At 33.6% G+C, this 13,237-nt stretch overlaps 1 protein-coding gene across 4 annotated transcripts in view; it reads right to left on the bottom strand.

Moving 5' to 3' along the window:
* LOC145268446 (opioid-binding protein/cell adhesion molecule homolog) overlaps positions 1 to 13,237 on the bottom strand; it is a 1,056,730-nt gene that overhangs the window by 5,271 nt on the left and 1,038,222 nt on the right. For all 4 annotated transcript variants that reach the window (XM_080124023.1, XM_080124014.1, XM_080124024.1 and 1 more), the window contains 3 exons: positions 8,343 to 8,471; positions 5,796 to 6,083; positions 1,250 to 1,420 (listed from right to left, as the gene is read on the bottom strand). In XM_080124023.1, coding sequence (XP_079980149.1) covers positions 1,250 to 1,420; positions 5,796 to 6,083; positions 8,343 to 8,471 — 588 coding nt within the window. The remainder of the gene's footprint in view (positions 1 to 1,249; positions 1,421 to 5,795; positions 6,084 to 8,342; positions 8,472 to 13,237) is intronic.

The raw sequence follows: 13,237 nt of genomic DNA, 5'->3' as shown, positions 1-13,237 counted from the left end.
ATTTAATCGACATTGGTAACTGGTAAATATGGATAAACAATAACAACTCATGCAATATGGTTGGGTGCGTTGTTCATTCACGTTTACTGAACTAGCATTCATTTCTGTCAGTTGAATAGACCGAAGTGAGGATTTATTAGTGGGTAACGACACGGACTGACTAAGGTATTTCAAGTTTGAATTCAATGTGTTCCACAAAAATCACTTTGATATAAACGATTCTTTTGACAAAAAAAAAACGGATGTATTTCTATGAATATTTCTGTTTAAAATATTTAAAAACAACATATTTTAAATATTCGAGTAACAACTTTAAAAATCCATCGGTTTTAAGATCAACATTAAATATTTATTTCATTCATATGAAAACGATATTTAAACATGAAACTATATATTTTATTATTTTTCTTCCCGTTCGTAAACTATTTGCCACAAAACACATTCTTTAAACGATTACTATAATGTATATTAAATTCAGTTTTTTTTTAATATCTCATCTGAAATGCCTCGGTATTATATACTGATAGAAATATAGCGAGTTGGATCAATACAATCATAGGGATACAGGAGAGTATTTTTTGAAAAATTAAATTAAATAAATGCAAGATAATATATATATTTTACATAAGAATCAGCACTTTGCAAGGCCTAGACGTCACTCGAGGATAAAGGTTAAAACGTGTAGAATAGTAAATAGGGCAATATCGTAGTAATAGTTATTCTTGGAAGTTTGGTAAAGTGGATTACTTAAAGGAGAATGACCCATCAATAGCTTGTTTACGTTGGACTTGAAGACGACCATATTGTAGTCAGCTGGAAAGCAGGAAAATTGAAAAGAGTTCGACAGGTGTGCACTTCTAAGAATTATGCTTTGATCATGGAATCTACGATAAGGCTAAGGTACGAATAAAGTGTGGTGGAAATAATTGATCGTGTTTTCAGCTAGTCGAATGATTTTCGCGAAAGTTAGGTGTGGGGAGACCATATATTTTAGCTAAGACGAGCACTTGCTATGAAAATAAAGATGAAGTAAAACTGAATAGAATGGTTAATCAATGTGTGGTAGTAAGCGAAAAAGTACTTGACATTAATAGTAATCAATATATACAGGATCTACGCTGAAGTTCATGTGTGACATGAAGATGTTATAAGAATAAATGATGTAAACCCGTTCGACATAACTTTAATCCATGTTTATCGCGTTGTCAGCAAGGGTTCTCTGATAAATAGCTCTAATATCGAGTATTACCTCTGGCTGAGCCTGGCGGATTTATAGGAGATTCGTGTCGACCTTCCTCTGGTTTCTGATGTATGTAAGGAGGCTCCTTTTCTGATGGGAATTTTATGGTTTGTCTGTCCTCTTTTTCCATTTCCTTTTCTTTTGGTCTTGGAGTTGAAACCTCCTTTGGAATGGTGGCATCTATAAGAAAAAAAGACAGTATTATAAAAACAGATACAACTCGATTTTTCGCAAGCCATATTTCATGAAGACTATATGGTATTTGTATATTAATATAAAACAAATTTACTCGGTATATATATGGAAAAAAGAAACAATCGAGAATTGATTTGCTCTTCTGAACTTTTAGAGAATACGATGATATAAAGATAGCATGTCAACAGTAAAAGAAATATGTGTCGGTATTAAATCCCGGTCGCCATGGCTGCCGGTCAATTACATCATAACACCAGATAGGCATAGTAAAACTAATACAAAATAAGAATATTAGATCGTCCAATGATTTTTATATAATCTAAAGTAACAATTATTATTCTTAAATATATGTTACATTTTACTATCTTTTTTTCTTTTGATTACGTGAAAAAAATATTTTGATCCTCTGTTCTCTAGGTCTAATGTCACTGTTGATGGTGGTATTATTATTATTATTATTATTATTATTATTATTATTATTATTATTATTATTGTTATTATTATTATTATTATTATTATTATTATTATTACTATTATTGGCTCACATGGAGTTTTCACACAAGTCATCAAAGATATGATTGGAAACTTGTGGTGTTCTCTGGAAAATGAGTGACAAAAAGTATCCCCAGACGTCCAGCTATCTCCACCTCCTTCCATATCATTTGCAAATAAATTTTCGTCATCGCAAAAGACCTTTACCATGGATTTCTCGCTGGTAGAGCCCATTTGTCTATACTGGATTTTGAGTGGCGCTAAGTCTCCCCAAGATCCCATTTCTCTTCGCGCTTGTCCAGCGGAGGTCTGGTCAGCGCTATCTGGTCGGTCTTTCCATCCTCCTTGACCATTCTCGGCACTTTGGTACCACTTTGGGTGGGTGGGGTGATTAGACAATGGGAGAGGATGCGTGATGAAGGTGTAGAACTTGCAGATATACAGCTTCAGTGTTCTTCATTTCCTGTAACGCTTCTTCATTATATTGTATGCGTGTATTGTTCTCCACATTCATGGGGTTTCCTTAATATTTAAAAGGTTTTCATTATAGTAAGCCGTTGTATTTTTGCAGTTTTTCCTCTGATTCCAAATTCTCCCATTCTTTTTTCAAAGTTTTTCGTAATTGTTTCTAGTCATCCTACTATTATAGGTATTATTTTGATTTCCTTAATCATCCAAATCCCTTTTAAACCTCTGGCTAGCTCTCTTTGGTTAATCCGTGTCTCCTTCTCTTTCATACTTACTCTGTGGTCAGCTGGGACCACAAAATCTACGTTTTGACAGGATTTTTCTTTCTTGTTAATTTTTAACCATCTGGTCTTATTGCTTGGATGGAATTGTCCGGCTATATACCCATGACCCATGAGATGTAGTGGTTCTCATTTTCTAGTACTGTTGCGGGGTTATGCTTGTACCATTTGTCTGTACGTTCAAAATGCAGCCCTTTTCACAATTCTCAGGGCACTGCCCTTACCACTTGGTCGTGCCTGTTTTTGTATTCCTTTTGGCTTATTTTGCTTCATTCACTTAATATATGGTTTATCGTTTCGTCTCTTTGCCCGCAGAGTCGGCATTTGCTGTTTTCTTGTGTTTTATCGACCTTTGCTTTGATATTGTTGGTTCTTATCGAGTTATCTTGTGCTGCAGTCATTAGAGATTCTCGGTTTATATGTCCTTTTCGCATCCATGTCCAGGTGTTTTCGTTATTCTCATCTTTTGTAATTCTCATGAATCTTCGGTGGAGTTGTTTCGCTTTCCATTTTTCTTTTCTCGTTCTCTCATTTGTCTGTCTGTTTTCTGTTTTATTTGTGCTTTAGTGTCTCTCGCTGCGATAATTATCATTTCAGTAGTTTGTATTGTGTATTTTTCTAGTTCTTCTTTTTGTGTCATTCACACAGTCTTCTATGCAGACCAGTCCTCTCCCGCCGTATTTTCTTTTCACGTAGAGTCTGGCAATATTGTTCTATATGGTGTAGTGCATTACGCATGCTCATGAGTTTCCTGGTCTTCTGGTCAAGCTGTCTCAGTTCTTTTGTCCACCTCATTAACTGTCCAGAATATCTTACAAGTGATACTGCCCATGGGTTTATACCTTTTATTAGGTTTCTCCTATATAATTTCGTTTCCAGGAGATTTTTTGTTCTCCTGGGGTATTCCTTTCCAATTCTCTCTTTCATTTCTGTTGCTTTGATGGTTTCATCTTCCAGAATTCCCGAGTATTTATATTCGTATAGTTCCCCTAGTGCCTTAATCCCCGTTTAGATTGGTAGTTCCATTCCTTCTGACGTTCCAGTTTCCCCTTTCTTATAACTAGTACTGCGCACTTTTCCATTCCAAATTCCATTTGGATATTTGGCTGAAGTTCCTGGTAGTGTTAATTAGTGTCTCTAGCTCTTTTTTTGTTCTTTCAAAAAGTTTCAAATCGTCCATGTACATCAGGTGTTTCATTTATGTATTGTATCCGGCTTGGAACTTTCTCTGAACACCGTTCAGGGGCAATATGGCTATGATGACCAGTAATGGTGATAGTGAGTCTCCTTGGAAGATGCTTCGTTGTATGTTACTTTCTGTTATATGTTGTCCGTCAGCTGTCAATTCCTGTCTCCATGTTTTCATTGCATTTTCTAGTACGTTGATGATCCCGCTTTGTATTTTATACATTTTAGCCATTCTATTATCCATGCTTGGAGGATCCTGTCATACGTTTTTTTTTTGTATTCGATCCATGCAATAGCTAAATTATCTCTACATTTTTACCTCCTTTATGATCATTATATATATATATATATATATATATATATATATATATATATATAAATGTATATATATATATATATAGTAGATCATGTGTTTCTATTTTCCTTTTTTTGCATCCTTTCTGGTCCTCATGTATTATTATTATTATTATTATTAATATTATTATTATTAGTAGTAGTAGTGGTAGTAGTAGAAGTAGTATTAGTAGTAGTAGTAGTAATAATAATAATAATAATAATAATAATAATAATAATAATAATAATAGTATTCCAAGATTATTCCCGAGGCTGTATATGTGAGGTTATTGTGGGGAAACTTTTTTTTTTCATCTCTATGTTCCTTTATGTTTTAATGGGCACTATTATAAAGTGATGGTGTAGCCGGCTATTGGATTTTTAACTATTATCATTTTAATATATTCACCAAAATTAAAAGTTTAACATATTTAAAAAAACACACGACCATAGAAAAACAACGTCGTAATCGGCAGCAAACGTAATACGATGTAGTATGCTGGTAACGGTATAAAATCCAGTAACTTTTTGTTTGTAAAAATATTTTTTTCCACAAAATATGAATTTACTATATTTGTATCTATCTTTTTTCGATACTTATGATCTTATACCTGTTCTTTTTATATATAGCTCTATTATTTATTTCTTTTCTGAGGGGAAGTTTAAGATTGCTAAATACCATGGTCTTAAGTGTTTTCTGCATACTTCACACGTTTTTTTTATTAATTTATGATTAAACAAAATTCTTTTAATTTAGGACTGCCATCATATACTTTCCTGTCATGAACCCGAGCACACACATATATAAACACCCCACACACACCCACACCCACGCACACACACACACACACACATATGCATTTATATATATATGTGTGTGTGTATATATACATTTATATATGTGTGTGTGTGTGTGCTCACGTAAAGGCGTTGTGTGTGTGCTCACGTAAGGCGTTGTGTGTGTGTGGGGGGGTGTATATATCTGCAGGCATGGAAAGAATACTGTGGAAATTACGCATGCTTTTCGCTATTGAGATGTCAACTAAAAATAAGCAATGCGCATTACTCATTTTGGAGTAGAAAATTGTATGTAATAGATAATATAAAAACAGGTTTTCCTAACACAATATGTATACATATTTTTCTTTGTTAATTACTTTATATTAATTAAAAATCCTACTTTCTTATATAACATTGCTTTCAGAATATGATAATGGCTAAGTGATTTACGACAGGAAAAGGCAACCTGTTTTTTTCTCTCTCCTAAGATTGAATCCAGGTCCTTAAATAAAATCTTTTTCACTTACGATGTTGTCAATTCTTAGGTTGTTCTACATCGATATAACCTATATGTTTTTTGAAACAATCAATCTTGAAATATATTAAGATAAACTAAGTTCAACAGGGGAATTATCAGATTTATATAGTATAAATGAATTTATAATGCCTACGAACTTCTAGTGTTGATAGTCTATTTCCGTATACATGTCCGCATTAAATGTAATACATAATCTATACTGTAACTACACAAAAGAAATGGTTTTAATGGCTGTCGCCTAGGTTATCGATAAGGCATGAGATGCTTATAAATATCTTACCATAAAGGATCATCGTCTCCTCGTCCCGTCCCAGGACATTAGCTGCGAGGCAAGTGTATTCTCCAAAATCTTGCTCATTTAAGTCGATAATTCGAATGCTCAGCGTGTACGTGTTTCCCGATTCATCATAAGGTTCGATTCGATACTTCCAGGATTTCTCTAATTCACGTCCGTCTTTCTTCCAGATCATTATACCAAGTGGCACGGCAGTAATCATGCAATCCAGAATTGTTTCTTTTCCTCTCACCTGTCCCATCCGTTTGATTGGCAAACGCACGTCAGGAGGATCTGTAAGTAGTAAAAATAAAGTCAAATATTAAGAAAAAAGTGAAGAAAATAGAGCAGTGTCTATGCAATAATATGTTAAGACAATTTCATGATCGCAAGTTTCTTGTGCCTTCATCATTGCGAACAGGTTTCCACGTCATTTTTGCCAATGTATGTGTTTTACATACTCTTAAATGTTTGGAATTTCCTGAATCTTTACCAATTTAAAGAGGAGCAAGTTAAATGTCATAATTGATTTGATCTAACAAGAACCGTTGTACTAATATAATCTTTACGATCATGGGGTCTGTAAGAAGTTCGCTGTGAAAGTAAAAGTTTAAAAATAGTATAGTAATAATCATAGTATCGAAATATCTGAAGGGGGAATAATGAGTTCTGAAAAACCACTAATATAGGAAGAGATTACAACTACACCCACCTTTTTGTTTGATTTTAGAGGGACTCGTTATACTAACGCATTTGGTATTCTGCTTTAACATATAGTCAACGTTTACCAAGGCTTAATGGTCACAGGAGGATTAAGGTAATTGAGTAGAAGATGTTTACTAAAACAATAGCGTTAGTGAACATAATTAAGTATAATGTAATTAATTAAAAAAACTGCTTAACAAGAAATTGTTTTTTTATTTGGAAACGAGTGTATTGTCGTCAACTGAATAGCAGACCAGATCATAGATGCCAACAATCGTCCAGTTCCAGGTAAGCAGCGTTATTACTTGTTTATACATCCTTCTTTGTGCATTTTGCTAATTTGTAGAGAGATCTGATTAATCTATAGGGCATGATATTAAAAATATTTGTTTAAAAATTAGAACATTTTTATTACTCCTTTCGATGGAAAATTAAATATAAAAAGGCAAAATGATACTCGGTCGATGTATTTCATATTCGTCTCTATGAAATTCAATTTAGGCACTAGGATTGAGTTGACGAAGCTTGCTATAAAAGTAAACACTTAGATACCTCTAAAATACACCCGTAAATTGAATGTTAAGATTAATGATGGCGTTGTTTTTCAGTTCGTACTTGTCAGGCGCGACCAACTCAAATGCGCTTGCTTATTGACTTTCATCTGAAACATTGCTAAGAAGCTGCATAAAATATAATCAAGGATCTATCACCAAACTGTGCAGACATAAGCAGCAGCGACTTTCTAAACTTTCGATAATGAATGTTAGAGGTAAAAAATGTTCTGCAAGGTCGAATTCAATGATGATTCTCTGCTGCTGAAGCACACGAATGACGGGGGTTCTTTTCTAGAGACTCATACGGCCACTACCACCAAAAAATAATAAAAATTTCAGGCCATGTTTCATAAGTTCAGTAATCATAACAATGCAATTTGGAAAACACCCTCGTTCCTTCAAGAGGATGAAAATAGTAGATAATATTTCCGTAGTTTGCGAATATCGTGTTGCTCAATGTAGTTTTATTTATCTATTTATGTAAAAATATCTAAGTAAAAGTTTTAAAACAATATTTGTTTTGTTTTTGCTTTGTGTTTTTGCTTAATATTCTCCAGATATTGATTTCACATTGACTATTGTACTGGTCGAGGATTATTTTCTGGCACGTTTTCCCAGAAACGTTGAAACACATCTGATGCACGCCTTCCATGTTATGTCAGAAGGTAAGTTCGACCCATTGAGCGGAGGGGCGTTTTTATCGATTGGGGCGAAGTAAGAACCAGAGGGTTTATGGTGAACAGAATTTTTTGTACGTTAAAGTAAACCGGCTACCTTGTGCCCCATTGCACAACGTGCTAAGATCTGGTAATGAGAGACTCAAGAAAATTTCAGTGCTGCCTACGTAAATGTCGGCAAATGAAATAATAATAATATTTTGGACATCAGTATTGAAGACATTGAAGATAATTGTAGCCTGGATAGATTTTTGAGAAACGACAGCGTTGAAAGTTTGAGTTTTGGCCGTCGGTCAACGAAAGACTTAATTAACAAATGTATAGAAATGGCAACGGCTGCATCTCGATGAATTAAAAGGAATTTCTTGCACAGAACCGCGACGATCAATTTTGTTAGTACTGTTTAGCATATTATATTTTCCTATAAAATTAATTCTTGAATTAAAGGAGTATTTTTAATATATATTATTAATAAAATTTTGTCATATTTTTTGTAGTAGTTGTACTAAAATTAGTATTACCATGAATAATACTACTAGCAGTAGTAACAGTAGTTTTAGTAGATGTGGTTATGCGATACGAAGAAGAAAATAAAGGAGCATAAAATATATACTTACACAATACGGTGACTGCAACCTTACGTTGGGAGTTCGGTGGTACACCATTATTGGCAATGCAGGTGTAAATATCATCACAGTAGCGCGTAACGTTGTGAATGATTAAAACTTCTCCTGGAGGCCCGACCTCTGTTAAACAGGAAAATACAAAGAAGCAGCATTAAAAGTTGTATATCTAAATAAGTCACAATAGATGGAAAAATGTTACATTTACGATTAAAGCAAACATAAAATGCACGCAACTATCCTTGATCAAGTCACGTTTAACTAATAAAAGATAAACCGGCATAATGCATCAATCGCTGCTATGAAATTTTTGCAATTTGTAGCCTGACCACAGCACGTATCATTGAGTCAATTCGAAATAGACGCCTTTTGAAAAGATAACCGAATATATCTTGGATACAGCAGCCTCTAGTTTCCAAGAAACATTTTTAGGGAGCTGTTTGGAAAAAAACTTCACCACGCACATTGTAATTGTCGCCCATGATACGTTCATCACGTCAGAGTCGCCTATGCTAGAAATAACTCTTATAGTAGAGTTCGTTCTTTCGCTCACATAATGAATCCTGTAACGTTAAATTTGCCATCAACTGCTCCTTTACTAATGTGACGGCTGACATCAATTTACAGGTTTACATAGCTCTTATTGGCCTTGTTTTAGAATACGGTATTAAAACTTCATTCTCATATTTCGCTCGGAAACTCATGATGGGGATTGTACTCGGACCCTATATAAAGTCCCATGAATGAAGTTATATGGATTTAAATCTATTTATTTCTAGCATAGACGACTCTGACGTCGACTAACATACCATGGGCGACAATTACATAGTGTGTGGTGAAGTTTTTTCAAACCAGCTCCCTAGAAATGGTTCGTGGAAACTAGGGTTTGCTGTATCTAAGAAATATTCGATTATCGTTCGTTTTCTGTGCTTGCAAAGCATACGTCTGAAGCGGATAGAATCTATGATTTATTAAGATAAAACTAAACCAAAAATAACCAATGTGCGCACTTTATGCTTCATGGTAATCATCCCTGAAATTGCAAACCTTTCATCCATAATCAACGAATTTGTTTAGCAAGATCTATTTGGCACGAAAATCTATATGGCATAAGGTATTGTTGTTGCTCTCAGAGGATGACGCTTCAGATTTTTCTTGAGATGGGTTTTACTAATTTTGCAGGCTATATAGGCTGGCAGCTGTGACAAATTATCGCAGTTTGACAGTCTGTTTTGCGATGGGTTTATGAGAAGTGTTAATGAAAAGAGTGGGTGGAACAACGATTAATAAAGAACTCATTATGGGATGTTTCTTATGCTTGCTGTCTTCATCAGGGCTCTAACTCTATATCCTGTGATCGCAAAACTAACATCGATTAACACATTGCTAAATTGAGAAAACCGTGTACTTCTGTGGAAATTTAACTGAAGTGGATTTATGGATGATATACTTGTAAAGTGAATGTTATACTTGTACAGATGCGTAAGGATGAAAAAATGTTTATAAGTAAAATACTCGGAAAAATAAAATAAAGTAGGAACCTGGTGTTTACTTATGTAAATATGTTTGTTCGATATCCGTTGTATTGTAATCTCAAATATAAATCCGTATATGACGAAACCGATTTAAATAAGCACCTATGTTCATGGAATAAAACTTAATTATTCGTATAAGTATAATGTTATAGCGATTCTCTGATGAGAAAAAAGTGGTATTCCATTTTTATCACGTCGGATTGTTCTCATCCTGTACATTATTTCTGTTACGAATCGAACAGAATGAGCATTGCGAAATCTCTGAAATTGATATTCATTGATGGTTTTTTCATCAGTCTATTTAGTTTTATTAATTAGCTGTTTAATAAATATATCTAGCTCCAAATATAAAAAATAGTACACACAACTAATATTATAACAGCCAATACTGAGGATGAACACACACATATTAACGTGGTTGTGGCATCTCTTCTACAAAGTGTCTTTTAGCAATGTACAGTATCCCTCCTTAATATTTTCATTAAATAAAACTCATGAATATACCCCCATAGCTGATGAAGGCCTACGTAAATTCTAGTTTACTATTTTGCCCGTGAATTTTTAAATACGGCGTGTCTTAACCTTTCAGACGCCCTTTTGTATGGGCAAGTTTATTAATAGTAAAAATAAAATAACTCTAGTCCTTGCCGAAAGCATTTCCCTCGGCTGCTATGTACTTTTTGTACTGTTCAAACAACGTCTGTAAGGCCTCATGAGAGTTATCTTATATAAGAGTATCAGCGACTCTCATTACCTCCTCTACCATCTCATCGACAGGCTCTATACGATATACTCTAAACTATTCCTTGAGATGTGGATAATACGGAGCAAGGTATGGCCTATAACAAAAGTGTGGGTTTTTTAAATATATATCTTAGTCTCATAGTTTTTTTTATATATATGCGGTCGTAGACTGTTGTATTATGCTGGCGGAAATGTCACTGAAGTGATTTTAACAGTACTGGTTTCACCCTACGGAATATATTCCTGAAGTTCCTTAAAACTTTAACATAGTATTCTTTGTTGATTTTCTATCCAGTGCGAAAACAGTGCATGTAGATCAAGCGGGTCTTGTCAAAAAACAAAAAAAAAAAAAAAACCGGAATCATCATAGGTGTCGATGTGAATTTGCTGTATGTGGCCGTCTTGGCTTTAGGAGGTCCACACCCTTCAACTGGGAACTGTTAAGTTGGCTTTGGTCATAACAGTAGATCCATATTTCATCGCAAATTACCAGATATCAAGAACTACGAAATAGATTTGATCCGCTCTACAATCCCTCTGTTGTCAAAACACCTTTTTCCTGATCTCATGTTGAGAACCCTTCACAAAAAGTTCGCGCGAATCTTCTGCATCTTCCGGTTTTTGCTAATAATTGTGTGCATTGCTCCCATACTGATTTCAAAGTGCACACTTCTTGTTTCTATAGACATACGACGGTTCTTATCGATTAGATGCTTTATTTAGGAAATCAACAGCTAACAGTGTTCTGACTTCCTTCCTCCTCTTACACTTCTTATCATTCTTCATGCAAGATGATCCAAAAGCAGTGTGAAATATCCTTTACGTTTCTGTAATAGAATCTTATTGTATATCGTTTTCTTTAGCGTCCTCACATTCGGATTGCATAGTTGTTCATTTGAACTTGAAATCCAAATAATTGGTCAGTGACCACATAATATGTATGGCAATGGCATACAGAATTCTCAACAGTCTACGACCATTGTCAATCCATGTACGAACAATATGTAACTTAATCCAAGCCAACTTCTATCCGCATACGTTCTTCCTGGTAGACAAAAGTTTGTAATTAAGCGTTAGAGAAGAACCCTATGCAAAGGATGTATGTGCAAATCTATTAAAACTAGAAACAAATATGGATACAGTTAAATAAACTATTAAAATATTACAGATTGGCGTTCTTTTAATAGGTCAATTAGAGTTTTTATTCAGAAATGAGTCAAACAAACTCAGTTTACTGACCTTAATAATAATAATGATAATAATAATAATAATAATAATAATAATAATAATAATAATAATAATAATAATAATAATAATAATAATAATAATAAGATAAACAACAAGAACAAGAATAAGAAATCCTCACGTTCACGTTCACGTTTTGTAAAAAGAATTGTAATATGCCAGTAAAGGGGCAGTTTTAGTAGGCAATTAGGAGGCAATTATATATATATATATATATATATATATATATATATATATATATATATAATGCTGCTGTACACCAGACCTGCACAACATATTTATCAGAGACGTGTCTCCTGGCACAGAATTAGGTGGGTTAATGCCGTATAATATTATTCAGATCTGAAATAACTTATGTGTATATCGATATATATATATATTGATAGTAAACGAAACAAAAATATTATCTTTACTTATGAATCATGTATTATCTTTATTTTATGAAGTTATGTTTAAATTACTGAGAACATATTGTATCATGCCTAGAAGTTATGGGAATTCCTTGTTTGTATATTGAATAACTTATCCCTGTATTTAGTACCTGTAATATATAATGTCTCCACAAGCCATTAATTATCAGAACATTTAAGGGGAACATGTTTATTTTCTTTTTGAGGGATAGTTGAATATACATTTGTGAATAAACTTTATTTCTTTTTGTTCATTATTAATCTTACGTGTTATTACAAACTAATCTTTTACAAAGAAATCCCCACTTAACAAGGTCGGGAGACTTCTCAATGGAACGTGCTAATGAGTGCAAGTTTGTCATAAAACAATATCGTAGTAATCGTTAATAGTAGAAATTTGGTAAATAGTATTACTAAAGGAGACGGCTTATCAAGAATTCGTTTACATTGGAGTTGAATACGATGAAATTGTAATCAGCCATAAATCAGGACTACTAGAGAGAGTTTCAATTTCGCACGATTATTTTTAACGAAAATGACAAAAAATATTTCAGGACTTTTGTATTCATAATATTGGATACCGAAGGCAGAGAGTTGGAAAACACGCTACCTAATCACCACTTTAACATTCGGCTATCACATAATTTATCCTTTATTTCTTCTCCCCTCATGCATATAGCGATTCTTGACACAATTTAAGTAATGAAAGACATTATCATTGTAACTGATTAAAACAGCTTCCTCCTACTTAAATTGATCACACATGTCTAGACGTATAATTTGAATAAAAAGTCGTCCAAAATATTTTTTTTCCTTTTTATCTAGTTTTCTACCATTTTCTATTCAGTTTCATTTTAATTTAATGGCTGGCTTCGGGTAAGATCAGAGGTTTATTGTTACATGACGATGCCAATTTAAACTGAATCAGTAGATTATTGTAGCGAACTATTGCAAT

Source organism: Euprymna scolopes, chromosome 4 (genome assembly GCF_053919585.1).
Source record: "Euprymna scolopes isolate OS-2025 chromosome 4, ASM5391958v1, whole genome shotgun sequence".
NCBI classification, from domain to species: domain Eukaryota; kingdom Metazoa; phylum Mollusca; class Cephalopoda; order Sepiida; family Sepiolidae; genus Euprymna; species Euprymna scolopes.
The sequence above is the reverse complement of the archived record's forward strand: the minus strand, read 5'-3'. Positions and strand labels throughout refer to the sequence as shown.